Source organism: Magallana gigas, chromosome 8, assembly GCF_963853765.1.
Source record: "Magallana gigas chromosome 8, xbMagGiga1.1, whole genome shotgun sequence".
Classification (NCBI taxonomy): domain Eukaryota; kingdom Metazoa; phylum Mollusca; class Bivalvia; order Ostreida; family Ostreidae; genus Magallana; species Magallana gigas.
In genome coordinates, this window is record NC_088860.1 from 45,949,902 (window position 1) to 45,971,643 (window position 21,742).

Below are 21,742 nucleotides of genomic sequence, written 5' to 3' on the forward strand. Positions count from 1 at the left end.
AGATAAATTTTAACAAATATCTTGCAAGCTCTCTTATGACAATTCAAACATAGCACATATGTATATCAACCAGGTGACTTTGTTTTAGTAAATGAGATAAAAATACATGTTTATGAATAAGAAAAATATAAACAAACAAGCATAGTTAATTCATTTGCTTAAAATGGTACTTTAATTGGAGGTATATTAAACAAGAATTCTAGGAGTATTGCATAATCGATACATATCCCCTTCTCAAAACCCAAATGTCGTTTTTCGAGCTAAATGGATTTCGAGAAAATATAGTGAACAATCATCTTTAATGTAGTTTATCCAAAACGTTCTTAATAAATATCAAAAGAAAGTTGCAGTTAGTCGATAAATGCAATATACATGTAAGATTGATTTTTTTAGGGTTTAGTAAATGATAGATTAAAGAATCATCTTATAAATGAAAAAAAAGTTTTAAAAGATTTTGTTATTTATATGCACCCTAATAATATATCGTTTTAGTTTAAGTAACTTTCTAACAGTTAATGGACAGTTTCAAAAGCTATTCCCTTTTCTATGAGTTCAAAAAACCCATTGCTTGCCTTACATAACTAACACAGTTTCATAGCAGATTCGTATTAATTTCTAAATTTCATATTGAATATAGTTTAGATGAATCAAAGGTGATGAAAATACATAAAAGTCAGTTCTAAGGACAAATCCGGCTAGAAATCAACATATTGTTCAAAATATCTTCATCATCCGTTGATGAAAAATATTTAATTAAGTAACATAAGGCAAGAAAGTAGGATACCACGGTCCATTGCTATCTATGATTTTTTTTCTTTTTACGTTTCGCACAAAAATATTTTCTCTCAAAACTACATTCACTACTTTTGTAAAGGAATAAACTCTTAGATGAAGCAAAATGAAACACACAGACATTAATAGATAACATCAAACCTTTCAAAATTTTACAGTTCGAATATGTGTTACTCCTTTCCAAATTTAGTGAATTTTAGCCTTTATTTCGGCAGACGCAAGTCTTCCATTTGCACAAAATTTCTTTTTCGCCCGAAATAGCCCAATTTATTAACTTTATAAACATATACAAATAAACGATGTTGTAACACTTTTAGATTATTATAACTGGTATAATCTGTTTTGTGTTATATTGTTCTATATTCCATTAAATACCTGCATTATGTTCGGATAAATAATGTTTGTTTAAACAGATGTAGAAAATAGACATTTTCAAGTCTAACCATTTTTGCATAGAACAGTAATTATACGTTTGAGAAAGCAAAGAAAACTGAATGCTGGTGGTTGTAAACAACGCTCTTATACGAAAACGCCCAGGTCATTGGGCTAGCACGGTTTAAAAAGCAAGTCCGCCAAGGAAAGGTAAAGCTTCCGAGAGCAGAAAAGTCTTCTTAGTAATCTCTGTAAAAATATCCTACACAATAACAAAATCAATAAAAAAAAGGTAATGAAAGATTTATATTATTTGAACATAACTTTGACGTCTATTGCTTAAACAATATTTCAGAAAAACTTCAACAAAAGTCAAAAGTGGTTCCGTTGTAACCCCCCCCCCCTCCCCTGGAAAAAAAGAAGGCAATATTTTAAACAACACTTAAGAAAATTTATGTTTCAAAGACTAGTGTCGATGGGATATGCATATTGTCTCATAAAAGCGTTTTGGTTTTTTTTATACAAACGAGTACGTTATATTTTTTTAAATCGAATATATGTTCTCAAAGCTGCTAGTATATTTTAAATCTATAAATAAGTTATGTTTACGGATCATTGATTTCAAACTTTAAATGAATCATAATAAGCTAACAAAAATCAATATTTCAGTTTAGGACAAATCAATATTTTAACTTTCTTGAAATACCAATGTATTTTACAGGATTAGTTAAGAATATCATGTAAAGCATTTTGTATCATCGGGTATGCATATTTTCATCTTAAAATAACCGAATTTTAATAAAAAACATAACTTGAAAACATAGAAAACCAGAGGACGATTTTGTTTATCATGCAATGTATTACAATATTCCTTTTTCTTTCAAAGTTCCAATTCAGTTAATAAGTCAATTGTTGTTATTCTATATGTTGTTTGCTTAACACTGTATATGCTTGCTTAATTCAGATGTACAATTGCTATATTAATTAAAAAAAGATAAGTGGTCATTCTAATTCAAAAAGTAGAAAATTAATGCATTAAACTGATCTAGCTTTTAATACTCACAATACTTTGATTCATCATCGGTAGCGCTTCCACGTAGCTTTTGGATTGCGTAAAAGTTTTGGTTACACGACATAAAGTGTTTAGCGTATGCTTAACCGCTTCAAAATTATGTTTACTGCTTGTCATATTGATAATATTTAAAGTTTAATGCAGTAAGTTTATTTAGCGGGATTTTCGAATTGAAGGAAAAGTTAGCCTTAAGAAATGTAGCTTGTCTATACACCATTTGATATTGCAGTGCATTGCGAATGTCTTGAGTTTTATTCCTGCCTAATGTGACCTGTGTTTATTTCTGACATACAAAAATGAAATTATAAACTGTTTCTGACTTTTCATCAATATTTCCATGTAATCTGATATCGAATTTTTTATTGAGATCATATTTATTTGAATTGTTGCTTGGATAACTGTTGTAAATTTCTAACAGGTGATCTAAATTGACATTTGTTTTTATTGTTGCATAAATGACCGTTTTGTTTATATATAAACACTGGCTATGTCAATGGAATCAGTATCCATAGTTGATTTCTTTTTTAGCACAACAATGCTATGAAAAACGTATAGAAATCCAAATCAAGAAAAAAGTAATATAATTATCAGATTCATATTTCTATGAAAATAATTATCTAATCAACAAACCCCGTGTAACACTTCACTGCGGTTTCCATAAAACAACAAACATATCATGTTATGGAAAAACATCTTAGTTTTATTAAAACTACTGCTAGAATCCTAGTTTTCTCTTTATTAAAACTACTGCTAGAATCCTATATTTCTCTTTATCAAAAAGTTGTTCGTCTCGTTTTAAAAAGACTTTCCAACTTGTATACAGTTTATCAAAACAAATCATAGCAGGGGATTCTAGCAGCACATTTTAAGTTAAAAAATGATCAAGGTATTAATACGTGTTAAATAGCATAATTTCATACATTTATTTGAATATTTGATAAATAACCAACTATTCCAGAATTCTCTTGCTCAATTCTCAGCAAATCATTAACGTACTTTGTTAGTTTTTATTTATTTTGTATTTGTTTACATTGTTTTCCAATTAATTTTACACGACACTCCATTTCAGTCACCATGAGGTCATCAATGTGTAATTTTACATTAAACGTATACATTATAATTTATGTGAAAAAATATCTTGTATTTTTCATTAGTTTTTGGGCTTTGTTGAGTGGTTTAAATATTTGAAAAGGTACAAAACCATAGGTATAAAAGATTTCTCAGGTAGCGGAATTACATAATTTAATATCTACTTGCTTCCTTAACACCTCTTCGCATTACAACATGTTGTTCCCTGTTTTAAGAATTCAAATAACACGTTTAGTAATTATTATTTTTTCTTCATTATCTATTTTGGACTTATCTATTTGGACAAACTGTTAATGTTTGCTATCTATGCATCAACAATAAATAAAGCTGTCGTCTTGCAGTGGTATAAAAGTTTTCCTAACCAACACTGACCAATACACACTTGCTTGGAGGGCAAAACCATTCAGAGATTGATGGTAACGTAGACAGTTTATAAAATGTTGTTTTAAAACATAGTTTTATAGATAAAAATAAGATCATATAGTATATTCTATCGACTATTCTCTCTTCACGTTTAAACAGATGACTGCTTCTAATATTAAAAAGCACTAACAAAAATGTTTTAACAAAAAGTGTTTCACTATTAACAGAAATATTAGCGGTGTTTTTTTAAAGGCAAATGTTTTAATGATTTTTTTAATTCTCATTGCAATACGGCATCTATGATGAAGTTCCCTACCATTATATCAATTATGATGGCCATCTGTTATGACGAGAACTATGGAATGTTAGCATTTAATTACTAAACGGCAGAATTGCAAAAAATATCGTAGTAAAAGTTTGTAGAAGTTCTAATTCTTTTTGGTGGTTTGCTTCTAATTACTTGATGATTATTTAGCTGAATGTGTAAAGGTGTACATGGATATGTCGTTCATTCTAAAATTGAATTATCCAGCATGTAACTATATTGTTTAAGACAATAACTCCAATGTATACTATTTGCATTGTAAATCTATTTCATTTGTATAGAAAAAGTAACCAATAGTTATTTTTTTCAAAGTATAGAACTTAAATTAATTTAAGGTAGTACAAAACAGATAGCGTAAATTTTTCCAATCATTCATTTTTTTTTTTTTAAATTGCACCAAATGTTAATCATATTGAACTGTATACGTATACAAAGTTTTAAAAAAATCCCACCATTAGTTTTTTCGTAATCTAGGTCACAACTATGGCTTCCGACACCCTGTTAAAAAGGGCTAACGTAGGCTCATCAGAATACACGATTTCAAAAAAATTGTCAAAATATTTTTTTTTGGCAAATATCTTTTAACAAAGAGATTAAGACATGTTTAACGTTAAAACAATGATAATTATTAACTTTGATAATTTTTTGTACCAATAAAATGAGTCCAATTAAAGTCCATATGCAAGAAGGCCCTATTATGGAATCAAACTAAATACCGTTTTTTTTTCAAATTCCTATCATTCAAATTCCACGAAAAACTATCATATAAATTGTTGGAATATGTAGATAATATTATGTAAATACCAAAACGATTCCACCACTAGATATTTTTAAAAAGAAGTTTAAACCCCCCTCCCCCACTTTGTGATAAAGTATTTTTTTAACAGTTCTTGCACGGCTTGACGTCATAATAAGACACATAGAACGTGACGTACGTCATTTATTTGTATCTCGTAAACGTTTGACTTGCGCAAGGATTTCCGAAGTGCTTGTTTTTCGGATACTGTTTTGTACTACCTTATTAATTATAAAATCTGCAAAATTTGAAATATAGAAGATACAGATTTTTTTAAAAAGTTAGGAAAAAAATATAGTAAGTGTCAACTACACACTGAAGAAAAGTTTGAAGGGATACAAAATATCATCATATTGTTAAAAAAGGGAAAAATTTCGTTAAACACATTTAAGATATACAATGTTTAATGTCTTTATTAACGTGTATTTTGTCAACAGATGACAGGTTTTGCTTTCTTATTGATGTTGTTTGCCGTAGCACACGACCACCAAATGCATGGTTATTCTCTAATTTCAATATCTTATATAGTTGCTATAACTTTTACCCAATTGCATGGTAGATTTTCGATACAAACAAAAAATGATTTTTTTTCTTTTTTTTTTCTTTACTTTTTTTTGGCCAAATTATATAAGATAAAATTGTAGTAAGACATAGTAAATAATTTTTCAATTTAAAAAAATATTACATTTAAAGCAATATAGTAATTTTCATTTTTAATGTAATGTCGTTTCATTATTAGTTTTCTTATGATTGTTATCATTTGATACCTTTGATCTATATAGTCAATGGAAGCAGACAAAGCAGTGTAGTATACACACGATGGGGAAGAAAATCATGCAGTGGTGACGCCAAACTGGTTCATTCTGGTAAAATGTCAATCCTACACTAAATATACTTGATGAGAATCCTTTGTGCATTATTTAACAAGCTTTCTTGATTGTTTTCATTTTTTTCCTTTCAAAAATACAACAGCATGTGGGAGAATGTTACCGTTAAGTGTTTAATTTTACTGTATAGAGTCCTTAGAATTTGAAACTAAAGAAACATGATTGCAATTCTCCATGTTAGTTATTTTTTATATTTCCAGGTAGAGAAAAAAAACCTAAACCATACTGTTTTTTCCAGGTTACGTTGGAGGACTACGTGCATGGTGCAGAGTACGAAACTCGCACTTCTTCTGGTGGCCTGAGGGGTGTTCATGATCACGATGCCCCATGTGCTGTGTGTTTAAAACAACAGAGATTTGTTGTCAACATGTTTCCAGGTAGGAAAGAAATGTTTAGATGTTTATTACCTGCATTATGATCTAGTAAGTCATAAAAACCTTCGAAATCTTTATGTACCATTGCGAATAATTTTTTTCGTTAAATTTCACATGAATTTATTTCTAATTAGACTCAATTTCAATAATTGTTGGTTCTGCAGTATTATATTAAATGCTTATGCTAAGTCAAACTTAAATTTAGCATTTTTGTAGCACGAAAAAACTGCTACAGGGGATGGACCTTAGAGTATCGTGGCTACCTAATGGCGGGTAAATGGAATCATCAAGCTGCTACTTCATACACCTGTGTTGACGCACGTCCAGAAGCTGTACATAGAGGTCATGAAAATAGAAATGGCTACCTGTTCTACCACGTAGAGGGTCTCTGTGGTTCCCTGAAGTGCCCACCATATGTTAATGGGAGAGAACTTGCTTGTGTCGTTTGTTCTAAGTAATGAACGTAATATGCCATGCTATTATATCAACTATAAATAAATGAATTGAATGGCACATCTCATAGAGCTTTATTATGAATAATATTTTTACTTGTTATTCATATTTTGCAATCAATAATAGTCTCTAAAACTACACAGCTATAAATTTACATGTAGGAAATTAACATGAAGTCTGATAAAAGGAATATAACCTAGAATTCCAACATGCAAACACTATTTTATCTGACCATTACTTGAACTATAGGGAACCATTACCTTAGCTTGACCCAAAATGTTTAAAAAATTACATGTCATATTGTATTTCAAATCTACTGCAGATGACAATGGTTTTTAACATGTTTGATATGTTTAACTGTGCGCCAATTATACACATTTTTCATTCATTGTTTCTTAAACTCTTTTTAACACTTTCGATGTCCTAAGTGAGAAAAAAATAAACTAAGACCGATTACCTCTTGTAATTTACCAAAAATATAATGCCTATTACCCCGTTTTTATACTTGGGTAGGTAAGATTAAATCAATGAGATTCTTTTTTTTAGAAAACCAAACTATAGATCTTTAACAACCTTACAAAAGTGTATAATACAAATGTAGAAAATGTACAATACAAATAGAAACTATACGATACATGTATAAATCATAGTTTAGACATAGGATTTGTAGAATACCAACGCAAATTAAAGAATACATATTTGAATTGCTGAATACAAATAGAACTGTATACAACAGAAATGAAAAATATCGAATGTTGCAACATTTTAATTGCTATATTCATCATTTAATATTAATTCCTTTTGATGAGATTTTGGCGCTGCTGATTGGTCGAAATATTTCTTTGATACCTGCATTAATAAAGTTTTTGCCGGATCTACTTTTCTCAACTGTTCTGATGTAACACTATGTATAGAACGGGGATTTTCAAAATAAACTCTGTCAACAAAATGTAAAGTTGTGTCTGTTTATTGTCAGCAAACAAAATACAATTTTATAGACATAAAAACTTAAAAGTTTAACCTTAAAAAATAAACAAAACACATTATTTGATTCACGAAATAGAAAATTAAGCGTCTTTTCACGATTTCGTCTGCTTGAGATCATTCAACATTACTTCGAGGCTGGCTGTTCCTTTTCCAGAATATTTAAAACGAACAGATAGGCCTTAACACTTTCACGCTAACTGTGCTGTTTAAATTTGGTAACGATGATTTTTAAATGTACACACGTACACGATCAGTCATCAGAATAAGCATCGTAAAGCAAAGCTATGAGTATAAATGCATCAACTCCTTCGGCACATTCAAAGCGGCAAATACACCATTTAAGTTCATCACTGGCTATCTAGTTTCCACAACGTTTACAAAAGTCGCTTATACATACTATTCTTTGTCGACATATCAACTATTTTTGTCCGAGATCGCCTCTCCTTGGATGGTTATGTCTAGTTGCATATTCCAGCGATCTCACATGAAAACTAGATTAATTACGAATCTTTCAGCACAGTGAATAATATTACAAGCTATCTCATGTATTTTCCTTTCGTTTTCAATTCAGCCGGTTCAGATTTTAACTCAATATTTGTGTTAAATCCATTAAATTCAGCTCAATAGCTCTGCATCAGCTGAAGGCGCATCCGATTTGAATAATGTTGTTGTTGTTGTTGTTTTGTATTCATATGCGCGGCTTCATTTACATAATTTATTCATTTTTTTATCAATGGTTCTTTCTTCACATTTTTTGATTTAAAAATGTTTCATTAAATGATAAGAAATGAAGATAATACGCGCATTGATGAAGTTTTCCGGTCAATTTTTTCGTTGATACGTCGATCAATAGAAAAATTATTATCATCATTTCTTAAATCATTTGTCAAATTTCAAAACCCTTATCACATGTTTCCTCTTGCTTTTCAAGTTTAGGGGTTTTTTTTATGAAACGCTTTAAGTAACACAAATTTTGTGCCACTTCGTCTGCAATAAGTGACGGAATATTTACATCTAAACATCACAAGATTTTTCAAAACGTTCTCAAAAATCGTAACAGCTTGTTTGTCATATATCAAACAGTGTGTAAAGTTAACAGCGCACAATCATACATAACACTAGTCATCACTTCGTTTTTATTATTTTATTTTAGATTTTGATATGTTAATATCTTCCATTTTGTAAGACATGATGATGCAAACCATGTGGGTAAAGTATTTTTGTACTCTTTTGTTATATTGTAATAAAGGATGGTATATCACCATTATCCTTGTGTATATAAGATAACCAGCTGCAAGCTTTTGCCATTGGACATTTATTAGCATAAATCATTGATGACATACAGTTTCAAATAAACTTTTTTGTGTTGGTAGATTGTCTTTATTACAGATATTATATAAGATAAAACTTTGGAGTCCAATTTTTCACATCGCTGTTTTAATGCTTTAGGTATCGCAACGTGAGAAAAGCCGACAGAGCACTAAATAAAGACAACTATCCCAAACTCAATTATCCGGAAATATACCTCATTCACAACGGATACAAGTGCTTCTTCGAGACACAGAAGGTAAATGTCATAATAACACGGAATCATAATTTAAACCCAAAAAATTGCTAAACTTTAGATTAGAAATGAATAAGTTGTCTTAAATACGTTTTAATTGGGATTTTGACTATGTGCGAACCACAGGAATACAAACCAATGCTTCACAAAGAGCATGCGCAGGATCTACGTCACTTCTGTGTATAATAAACATTTAATAATTCAAAAAATTGTTGATTGTTTATTTCATTTGAGACGATATTGATCATAGAGAGAGAAAGAGAAAGAGAGAGAGAGAGAGAGAGAGAGAGAGAGAGAGAGATACGTTGTTAAAATATTGAAATATACCGGGTATCTCAGATTGAAAAAAAAAACATAAAAGTTTTTTGACGGATATAGTAACGTTATTACTATCTTCATACCTGCAACTTGTTTTTAAGCATAACGACCATTGACTTGTTTTTGTACCGTCGTAAATAAATTAATTATTTTTTAATATCATTTTGTATTTTTTATTTGTAGCTTTTTGCAATATTAATGCCTCTTTTTACTGATATTTGTCGCTTAAAAAGGAAAAAATTGTACTGTCTCAATAATTCCCGAATAACCCTCATATATAATGTCTGTCAAATTTTTATATTAACCAATTGATTTTTTTACACTGGTTTAAATTGCACTTTTAATCACATTGGGCAATTTAAACCAGATCTCACTTAATTAGATTAAAAGAGGCTCACATTTACCAATATAAATGATTAGTTTGTTTTTGTCATTACCATTCAACAAAGCCAACCGACCAAAAACAAAAAGCCCAAAAACAGACAGAAATCATGATCTATTAATAATTTTCTTTAAATTGAAAAAAGTAATCTAATTCACTAAATTAAAACCTAAAGTCAATGTAATTCAATTAATTATTTAGAAATATTTTATTTTTGATAAAATATCTGGACTAAATGTACTTTGATATCAAATATATCGCAAAAAATGAACATTCTTCTTTTGACACTAATTAATACTAACTACTGCACTAGATGAGACGAACACAGAAAGTTGTAGAGATGTTCTACAGGGATATTTGTCTGGACAATCATCCTGTGCTCAAGGAATGTATCAACATGAGGCTTTGAAACGAGAATTGAAAAGTTTTACTAATGTTATTGAGCAATCAATGGCAGAGTTCAAACATAAAGTCAAAGCTGAAATCCAGATAATCAAAGGTAGCGAATTGTTGTTAACATAAAAAAACAAAAACAATAACTAAGTTAGTTAGTCAATATTAGATGTATTATAATTACCTCTAATGTCTTTTGTTTTCATTCCACGTCTGATTTTTAGGCGATATTGTTATTTTAGGAGATTTTCAAAATATTTAAGGTATGGACATGCCGTTACTAAATATGTAATAGCAAAAGGTTATAAGACATAAATGGGGAAAAAATCAAGGAATACGACAATAGATAATTCAATACTGTTCACTATGGAATGTGAAGATCATTGATAAATCTAAAATTTAAATGCAAACGGTGCAAGCCAGATTGTACATAAAAGCCGATGATGTGTATCTTATCATTTAATAGTAATTTTTAAAAACTACCATAAATAGCATGTGACTTTTTTTCTTCACCAAAACTGCTGCAATATAGTGTTACTTAGAAGCAAACACGTAATGCTGGTATTGTTTTCTAATGCCAAGTACTAATTATATCTGTTTACAAGTATTTTATTATTGACAGCATACATTTCATGATGTTAATAAATGCATTTAGAATAACTAAACAAATAATTTCCCTTTTTTAAAAAATTTTTATTCTTTAATAATATGTTTATACAATAATTATATTTTTACTTTAAAAAGCTAATATTGAAAGTCATATATCATTGTTTTTATGTTTAAAGATAACAGTAACAAAAGTATAGTGTACATACGATGGAGAACGAAGGCTTGTCCTGCACATGCAGAGTTAATACTTTCAGGTGATTTAATAAAATTTACTACAACCACGATAAATTACGAATATTTTAAAGATTCGTTATTTTCTGTGTTTTAGATTTTTCAAGGCTTACTATAAATGAACAATCTAATGAAAAAGTAGTATACGCTGTAAGACTCCATAGATATGAAATAAAACCTAACATTATAAACAAACACCCATGTAGGCTTTACCGGTGGATCTTGGTATGGCCATTCCGGAGCTGCCACAGAACCGCTTTGTTTGCCAAGAGATCCACAGTAGAGTTTCTACAAAGATGGGACTGATGGAGATAAAGCTTACGTCTATGGTACCGAATACGAAACGCACACATTTTCGGGTTTCAAAAAAACATTGGCTGAAAATGATGTTCCGTGTGCTGTTTGTCTTGTACGAAATAGATCTGCAGTTAATATGTTTCCTGGTATGTATAAAGTCAGTTTGAATTTTACTTTACTTTTGACTTTCGTTCTGATACCATTTATGCTTCCTATTTAAATTTCTTTTTATCTACTGGACAGATTCAATTTTGGGCATATATGTTAATACATGTAAACTGCGTTAGAAGAACGTTGTAAGTTTATTAATATTAAGTTTTATAATAAATGATATGTTTTACGGTGCGATCGTTGGGGCGAGCGCAGCATGTGATAAAATAATGAATTATGATAAAACAATAAAAATAAAAGTAGCGACGTAAAGTAAATGAATTTGAATGCAGAATAAACTAAACATGCCTATTTTTCCAGTAAATTTTCATTATTTATAATTCATAAGATTTTGTTATCAATTTATATATAGAATTTATCTCGGATAAATTTAAATGTTGTTGAATAATAAAGATTTGAACATAATGTACATTACAGTTGATTTCCTCTTTTCTTGCAGCAGACATTTTTCTTAAACTTTCATTAAAAAAATTGACTTATCACAGAGTCCCCCCTCCCCCGTTTAAAAAAAATCAAATTTACGTATTAAAAAAAAAACCTGCTGATCATATAAGGAAAATGGATCCCCCGGGAGCATTTAATAAATGGAAGTGAAAATAAAGACAATATTGAGCAGCCAAAGAGCTAAAGGCATACTACGCACTCCAAATTATTCACCCGGATTAAAATTTTCCTGATTTTGAGAATTTCTTTTTTTTTTGCTTGCGAAGAATGTTTGAATGACGCAACCTTTTAAAAAACGTTCCTGGAAATTACCGTAAGTATAGTGAATAAAATAAATGTGAGCATTCATCCAAATGAGAGCAAGTTACAACTGTTTCCTATCTTTGAAGAAATGTCCCCATTCGTAAGCTCTGCAAAATTTTGAGAAAATTTTTGGTACTTATATTTCAGCAGATTTACAATTACTACTAAGAGTAATTTCCCCTTATTGTGACGTCAAAGTTCACGTCGGTCAAGTGTCGTCTGTCTCTTTGAAAACATCCTAAAAAATAGCTCCCCGAAATATACTGTTTTGTTTACTTAAAAGCATTCTGTTCTTGAAATTACATAATTTATCTGTTTCTCAAAAGTTTTACTTTGATTCTCGCGAGATGGTATCCAGTCTAGTGAGATCGTCCGACATTGAGGAATTGCATTGTGGGTCGAAATTTACCGACGCCGAAAAATTCTGTAGGATCAATGTGTAAGAAATCCATTATGACGTCACTCGAAAGGACGATAACTCCGTTAGTCTTATGTAATTGCGTTGTGTCGGCAGTATATTTACAATGCATGATGTACATAGTCTTTTATCTTGTTCTCGTGAGAGTGTGAAATGGGAAACCATAATTACAGAGAACTACTGGGACGATTAAAACAAGGCATTACTGGTCCGATTTACTGACGCCAAAAAAATCCGTTGAATGAATGTGCAAATAGTCCGAATTTTCTATTCACACACGCCTTGCCGGTAGAGCTCGCTTCGCGCCGGCGAGCTGAGCTCGCTATTAACAAAAGGATGGACACTGGAATATCATGGTTACCTCATGGCTGGTTACCATGGTCAAACAGCTGGGACAACCTACACTTGTGTAGATACATGTAGTAATCCAGAGGCATTACATTGAGGTCATTTAAATCACAATGGATACCTATTATATCCGGTTGAGGCTCGATGTGGTTCCCTAAAGTGTCCACCGTATACTGAGGGAAGGGAACTAGTGTGTGCAGTTTGTTCCAAAATATGATAAACAAATACGTAAAACAAATTAAGAATGACAGGAAAACATTATGTAATAATTTATTATAACTGTCAATAAAAAGCCATGTTTAACATCAATCAACGCCTCCTGAATTGGGATTAAGTAAGCGTATTAAACCTAATGAGATCTATTTTCAAAAATCAACACAAGAAAGATCTTAATATATGGTCCCAGATTAAGGAACGAACAGATTACGATGAGAACACGACCAGGGATTCGTCTTTAGAGTATATCAATCACATTATCTAGTCAAAATCAAATAGCTAACTTCTAGAGCGTGTAAAATAAATATAGCGATGTCTTGTTACCAATTCTAGATTGAGGTATCTTTGTCTTGAGTCAACAACTACAATTGTAGTATTGCCTTAACCACGTTCTAAGTAATGTACATCAAATATCAACTTAAGGAATAAGTTATAATAAATGATAGCACAGTTAAGAGCGTTCCAGAAACAAAATTTTGATTCCACATTCAAGACATTTTTTTAGATTACACCAATCAATTCTATTTTAAAAGATAACACGATTTTGACCCTTGCGTGCACGGGTTGACATTGCGTATCGGGCATTTACGAAATGAATACATCGACACACGTACCGTATTGTTGACATTTACATAACAAAGCTATAACTACAATAATGCTACACTGCATTAATTTTACAACACTTCCTTTGGCTAGAACAATCTAAACGTGTCTCGGGAAAGGATCTCTTAGGTAAGTACTACGTTGATATGTATAATTGTTATTTTATATTTTCTCTCATATACATAAAAAGAATATAAAACAAATTAATAATAAAAATGTTCACGTATTTGTAGGATTTTTTCTGAGTTTATTCATAGATATACGATGTTGAGGAACATAAAATAGATATCCCGTTAGCGTGAATGAATTGCGCACCCGCCAGATTATAAAATCCGATAAATCCAGGTGATTTCCGGGATTTCTGGAGGAATTTTCGTTGATTATTAATTAGCAAAGCTTAATTAAGAAAAAAATAAAAACAAATTGGTAATCTTCAAGTATCAATGATGTTAAAAATATTTAAAACAAAAGACAGTACTCTTCCGATTTATCGGTATTAAAGCTAAAACATTTGAGTCTATTATATTAATATAGTAATATAGGTAACTAGCCTACACCACAATATTGATTGATATATTTTATTAATCTATTTATTATGGATGGTAAATTTCTTTTATTACACACAAGCATCGGATAATAAAATGTGCAATCATAACCAATCATAACCAACCCGTATTTATATCCCGATATGCATCCTTATTTCTTAAATAAACATTACTTGAGACAGCCTTTACAGCGATATTGAGAATAGTGGTTGAGAACAAAGTCCTATTGTTATACATGTAGATTGTAAATCCGAAAAAAAAAAATAGAAATATCGATAATGTTAATTTATATCTTTTATTATAAAATGTTTGAAGTTTGTAATTATGAAAGGCAGTTTTGATTTTTTTAATCAACTGTTTAAATCATGCAAACGAAAGTATCGAAACTACAGTCCAGTCAATTTCTGAATCAAAAATATGAAACGTTCATACCAAATAAAAAGAATAAGTTTTGTGACTACCAAAAAATCTTGGGCTGAATATATCAATAATTGATATGCATGCTTAAGCTTTTAAAAAACCGGTGTTAATTTTTATAGCATTGTTTAACTTATATATTTGAACTAATAAATTGTGTAATTGAAATGCATGTAACGGAAACAAAACAACCAAACTTTCAATACCTAATGTTTATTTAAAGTGCAGAAAGTTCAGTTATTTCCATATTTTTTGCAAATATAAAATTCATCTAAATACTTGCTTAAGTTATGTTGCTTTAAAACGTTTAATTTTATATATGTCAAAACATAAATTTGCTATTTATTTTTTGAAAAATAAACAATTGCTCATTCAAATGAGTCTCCTTTGAGTATTTATAAGCACTTAACATTTTTTCGTGTTTTCACAATATTGAAAAACAAAAATCACAACAAGACAGGTTCAATTAATAATTTCTTCATTTCGTACACCTCAGTCTTACATATAAAAAATAATCTGTCTCACCTTTGATTAACCAACGTAGAGTGTCCTGATTTATTATTCATTCTACAGCTGTTCATTGCGAGATTCAAATTGACTCAATTTTCAAAGATAATATAACTGATGTCTAATGAAAAACAGAGGTATACAATAAAAATAACATAAGAACAAACTTAACTAACATATAAATTAACATTTATGATGCCTGTGCACCATGCATGGTATTGGTGCAAATTACTCATCAGTGAATGGGATATTTCTGATACATTCCTACTATACACTGTCCAAAGTTTCTGCTTCCACCACTTTTATCTTGATTTTTCAATAATCATAAAATCATTTGTGTCCAAAATATGTTAATTAAAGAAAAGGTCCAGATTACCTGTTTTATAACGCGCCTCTATCGCTTTAGGTTTTAATACACAACCAAAAAGGAGAAGTCTACGGGGATTATGCATTGCAACAACCATAATGTTAACATTATAAAATTTGCGAGATTTTATGCGTTACTTCCGATTGGGAAAAGATGCTTACATTTCCCTTTAAAAATCTCCAAAGAAATCTGTTTTCATTCCTGTGAATTTCAAAAAGAAAAATAACCATTTGTTGATAAAGATACATTTCATGTTTCCCTTTATTCTATTTCAATTGCATTTCTTTCACAGGTATGTGTATTTTTTTAAAAAAATGTCCAAATGTGATGAAACAAGAATCTGAGACAAAATGAAAACATGCGTTTAAAATGAGTGCGTTTGAATGTAATCTGCCATTTTTAAATATGTATTTTATATGAATAAATTACACATTTAACATGATATAGTTCGCTATAGTTTTCCAACATTTATAAATGATTTATTCAATAGTGTTTCACACGCACAGGAGATTCAGTTGTGAAATCAAGACAAAGGCATGGTATAGAATTTCAATTTAATTTCGATCTGATTACCATTTTCAAAATGCGTAGGATGAACCAAGGCATCTGCTTCTTTGCTTCTCTGTTGTAATACATATAAATACTTGCTGATATAAACGTTAAGTGATAGTTGAAGGATTGATAATGGTAAGTTGATTTTGTCAATTTACAACTTGATCATAATAATTCTTATTACAGACCCTGGAACGCACTACACAACTAAAAAGCGTGCGACTTTCGTATCGTATAAGAAGTGTATCGTATCGTGCGAGAAACGTATCGCACCGTATACGAAGCTGATCGTTCCGTGCGAGGAACTATCGGATCGTATGACAAACGTACTGTACCGTACGAGAAACGTATTGTATCGTACAAAGAATATAAGAACCGTATGAAAAGCGTGCAAGAAACTTAGTGCTCATTATGAGAACTTTACTTCCCGGTACGTAACGAATAACAAAAATTCCGGTGGGAGGGGGGCAAAATGGCCAAATTTCTGCATTTGCTTTGATAAAATATCAAAATGATAAATTACATGTAATTTGACCACAAAATATAAGTGCATTCTTTACAGAAATATGTTTTAAACTTGGACAGGCATAAAAGACCGGTACCGATCAATAAGCTGAAATTTCCATTCTAGCTATAAAGAATGCAAACGAACATAATTCTGGATTTTCTTTCATTTCATGTGATTTCTTTTTCTACTTATAGATACCAACTTTTCAGGTTAAGAATAATATAAACCCAATTTCCCGATTTTCACACCTGGCCGCGGTCACCTGTTTACCTCACAAGCCCGGCGGCGCGTGTGTATACTGCTGTGTAAAAGCGTGTTTATACTGATGTGTTCATGTTGCGTAATTTCGGTTGATCCAGACCAATTTAAGGAACAAACCTATTTTAGATATGCACCGAGAATTAGTAAATGCGCTGCAGATTACCAATTAACGGGGAAGTATTATCCCATACAGTGATGGCATATGTACATGTATTTGTATTCATGGAATTAAAACGAAAATGTGAAAGCACCAAATTAATACTCTACGGATAGTTTATATTAACCTAGGAATAATTATTGAGAAACTCTAAAAATAGAGTGTTTTCTTTGGTGATTAATGCAGGTACAAAGGTAGCGACAATGCAGAAAAGAAAACATGCAAGAAATAGACAAAGCGGAGAAATTGCCCGGTAGATGAAAATATAAAGCGTTAAATCGCACTAAATTGTGTTACAATTTCTTTCTTTTCTTATTTTAGTTTAAAGGGTTAAACATGTAGGAAGAAGGTTTCTTTGCAGAAAAGAATTTCAGAGAGAGAGAGAGAGAGAGAGAGAGAGAGAGAGAGAGAGAGAGAGAGATAACGTGGTACACTTACATAACGGAAACTTGCACTTGATTTCCAATTCTTACATACATACATGTTAAGCTAACCGCGATGAAACCTTAGAAGAAATTAAGTCATCTACGGATTACACGGTATGATGTACAATGTAATCTTATTTTATATCATACAAATGTAATGTTCCTTATGTACGAATTCTCAAATCAATGCTTGTCAAACTAAATATGTATTTCTGAAATAAATCTCTCTCTCCCCCTCTCTCTCATTCACAATGCGAAAAAAATAATTTCAACGGGGAACATTAATATATAAATTATTGTAGAAAAGGGAATGTAAAAACATGGCAGCTTTTGATCATTAGCAAAATTTTCGGCTTAGGTGACTTAACAAAAGAAATTGTTTATAAACAGACGGTATATAGCACATTACTCCTTATTCGTCTTTTTTCAGCATTCTTATCTTCGCGGGGGTGTTAAGGAAGCATATGGGCAATTTAGCGTCTTATTTTGACTGTTATATTCAAAATCGTGAAATTAAATAATTATTTTAAATAAGATCATAAACTAAGTATTATCCTTTAAAACAGATGTTAGTGCAATAAAATCGGGTAGTACATTACTGCCACATTGGTGCATTATCACGTGACAACTATAAATAGCTTACGTATATTCCTTAACATAAAATGAGACAGAATAACACTACCCCGCGGTTTCCAAAATTAAATAAACATACCAAGTGAAGGCAAAACATCTCAGTTTAATCAAAACCGCTGCTAGAATCCTATGTTTTTCCTTATTAAAAAAGTTATTCATCCGGTTCTCGTAAAACCCTCCCAACTTTTATATAGTTTGTACGGAAAACCTCAAATTGCATCAAAACAACACACAACATGGGATTCTAGCAGCACTTTTCAATTTAAGCATTGATCAAACTAACGATATGTATAAAATTTCAAGTTCAATACATACGGGGTAGTGTTGTTCTAGTCGGATTTTTATATCGTAAACAACGACAGAGGAAAGCCTGGCCGAGAAATAAAAGCAAATTTACATCCCTATTAACGAATGATTGATAAAACTAACATCTCCCCCAGTTTTCTTATGTTCACTTCTCAGTAAATCACACCACAATACTTCATTAAAATTCTTAGATTAGTTATATTTTGAATATGTTTACAATGCTTTTCGATCAAATTCACACGAAATTCTTCTTTTAGTCATGACGTCATCAATGTGTAAATCTACTTAATAAAATCTAATTTCTGGACAAAAAATGTCTTCAGTATTTTTATTTGTTTTTGATCTACGTTTCGTTGCTTAGATATTTGAATATGTACATTATAACTAAGATTTGTGATTTTACGGAATTACATGTAAATCTGATTCCATATGCTTCCTTCACACCCGCGTTGTTTTTGCATGTTTTTTAATTCAAAGAAAAATAAAGAAGCGTTTGTAAGACCAAACCCTAGAAGAGTAAGGTGAAACATAGATTTTTAAAGTCTATCCTTTCATCCTAAAAAAAATATGAAAAAAGTCCTGATATATAAAACCTATTTGAAATCAAATTGCATTTTCCGAAAAAATCAGCATTAAAATCATCAATTTAAAAATCTAATCATTTTTAATGTAGCATTATCATGTGTAGTATGTATCTTATATTTTTGATTGAAACATTTCCTGTGTATATTCAAGGCCTTTACAGGTAGATACATTTAGTGTAATTAGCCTGTTCCCGCAAGTTTTACATTGACCTTATCCGGCGGGTATTTGTCTATAAGGTCATATTCAAGATTGTTATTGACGATATAAATTATTTATATAAACTTGTGATAAAAACTTTGAAATAAATATAAATAAAATGTTGTTTTTTTTTAAATTTAATCATCGATTGATAAAAATTAAATTCATATCGTACAGAAACCGTACAAACCGTATGGAAATCGTATAGAAAACGTATCGTATCGTACAATAAACGTATCGAATCCTACAGGAAGCGTATCATATCGTATGAAAACGATCCGTACTGTGTGAGAAACGTATCGTATCGTACAAGAAACGTACTGTACCGTGCGAGAAACGTACTGTATCGTACAAAGCGTTTAGCGTGTGAGAAGCGTGCGAGAAACGTACAGATGGTGTGTTAGTGCGTTTAAGGATCTGTAGGGTTTTTTTTAGGTGAAAATCGTATTTGAGCCAGGACTACACTGGATTTATCTTTGAATTTAAAATACTAAGAAAGGATATTTTCAAAAACTTTTGAGAGATGCTGTTTGAGAACCCTGTGATCTTATTTGTTAAAAATTATTTGAAACACAAGTGTTCATGCTATCTTTGGTATGTGGGCTATTCCAGATTAGAACAAGTTAAATAAATTAAAAATGTTGTTTACATTCACAAATATCGTACTAAAAGTTAATGTAAAATAATCAACATTTACACAACATGGGCGCCGGAAATCTACCTTAAGTCTGACAAAAGGAATAAACCTTAGAATTCCAACATGCAAAAACTATTTTATTTTACCAAAACTTGAAGAAGGGAAACATTAACTGAGTTTGATCCGAAATGTTTACAAAGTTAATATTGTATTTCAAATCTGCTGCAGATGTCGGCGGTTCTTGTTATTGTGATCTCTGCAATGGGTGTATGGGCTGAAATAAGCAATGGAAGTTGTAAAGACATGCTGCAGGGTTATCTGACAGGACAACTGTCGTCTGCTCTAGGAGCATACCAAGTAGAGGCGCTGAGGCGGGAATTCAAAAGTTTTACTGACCAAATTGAAAAATCAGTGAAGGCAATTAAAGAAAAAATAGACGTACAAGAGATACGAGGCAATATCCATTTATTAAATAAATCTTAAATTAAAAAAAACCGTTTATTTAAACACCTTTATTTTACATGTACGCTTCGTAAATAACATTATTAATTTTTTCAAGAAACCAAAAACAATAGCATTGTTTACACAAGATGGGGAAAGAAAACGTGTCCTTCAAACGCCGAGTTAGTTCAATCAGGTAATTTTTTTAATGAATTCAATAATAATTGACACGTATATGAATCGTTTTACGACTTCACAATACAAGAAGTTTTGTGCCTTAACAAAACACTTTACTTTCATAAACAAAAAATGCATTATTATGTATTTATTTAACGTTTTATAAGGCCTTTAGACAATATATGTATTACAAACATGTTGATGGAATCTAAAGGTTACACCGGCGGTTCTTGGTATGACCACAAAGGAGCAGCAGTTGATCCTTTGTGTTTACCAAGAGATCCGGAGTGGGGAATATATAGTGATGGAGATAATGGGGGCAGAGCTTTTGTTCATGGTGCGGAATACCAAACACACAGCTCCCCCGGATATCTGCGCACACTCTATCAACATGATGTACCTTGCGCTGTTTGTCTTCGTCGAAATAGATCTGTCGTCAAAATGTTTCCAGGTAAATAAATATATGAAGACAAAACATTTTATTACCATGTCGTTTTTGGTTAAACTTTGTTATTTTATTGAGAAATGTGTCATTGTAATTATATTTCAAATTGATAAACATGTAACTTATCTAAGCTTTAAATACATGTTTGCCTCTGTGCTTCTGTTATTACGTAAAACGTGTGCATTCATGACTTTGAAGCCAGGAAAACGTGTTACAAAGGATGGAAGTTAGAATTCCATGGTTACCTAATGGCTGGATATCATGACCACCAAGCTGGTACAATGTACACCTGTGTTGACGAACATCCAGATACCTTACATGGAGGTCATGCCGATAAAAATGGTCGACTTTTTTATCAAGCAGAAGCTCGATGTGGTTCCTTAAAGTGTCCACCATATGTTGAGGGCAGAGAACTTGTATGTGCTGTTTGTTCTAAAGAATAAATACCATTCGAAAATGTTCTTTTGTTCTTTTTTCTACTTTGTACATCTATGATGGTGTTTTTTATTTTGTTTTGCAGAAAGAATAAAATGAATAAACACTGCTGACTACTTCATTGTTTATTCACTAAAGTATTTATGCCATATATATATATATATATATATATATATATATATATATATATATATATATATATATATATATATATATATATATATATATATATATATAAGCACTAAAATATTTTAGTGCTTTTTTATATCTCATCTTATAATTATAATCTTATTATATATATATATATATATATATATATATATATATATATATATATAT

General features: G+C 30.7%; 2 protein-coding genes across 3 annotated transcripts in view; both read left to right on the forward strand.

Annotated features, from left to right (window-relative positions):
- Positions 1-3,704: 3,704 nt before the first annotated feature.
- LOC136270495 (uncharacterized) lies at positions 3,705-6,590 on the forward strand. Its single transcript, XM_066068034.1, has 5 exons — positions 3,705-3,741; positions 5,247-5,307; positions 5,592-5,675; positions 5,897-6,073; positions 6,287-6,590. The coding sequence occupies exons 1-5, from the start codon at positions 3,739-3,741 to the stop codon at positions 6,526-6,528; spliced, it is 567 nt and encodes a 188-aa protein (XP_065924106.1). The 5' UTR covers positions 3,705-3,738; the 3' UTR covers positions 6,529-6,590.
- A 9,659-nt stretch (positions 6,591-16,249) lies between these two features.
- Positions 16,250-21,742, forward strand: part of LOC117689876 (uncharacterized) — an 84,198-nt gene continuing 78,705 nt past the window's right edge. The window contains exons 1-5 of one of the 2 annotated variants that reach the window (XR_010708242.1): positions 16,250-16,330; positions 20,134-20,359; positions 20,465-20,542; positions 20,738-20,974; positions 21,167-21,500. Coding sequence is in view for 1 of the 2 variants with exons in the window: in XM_066068031.1 (XP_065924103.1) it covers positions 16,328-16,330; positions 20,134-20,359; positions 20,465-20,542; positions 20,738-20,974 (544 nt within the window). In the remaining variant the exon portion in view is untranslated. Of the gene's footprint in view, positions 16,331-20,133; positions 20,360-20,464; positions 20,543-20,737; positions 20,975-21,166; positions 21,501-21,742 lie in introns of those variants that run through there. The other variant, XM_066068031.1, reaches the window with a different exon arrangement.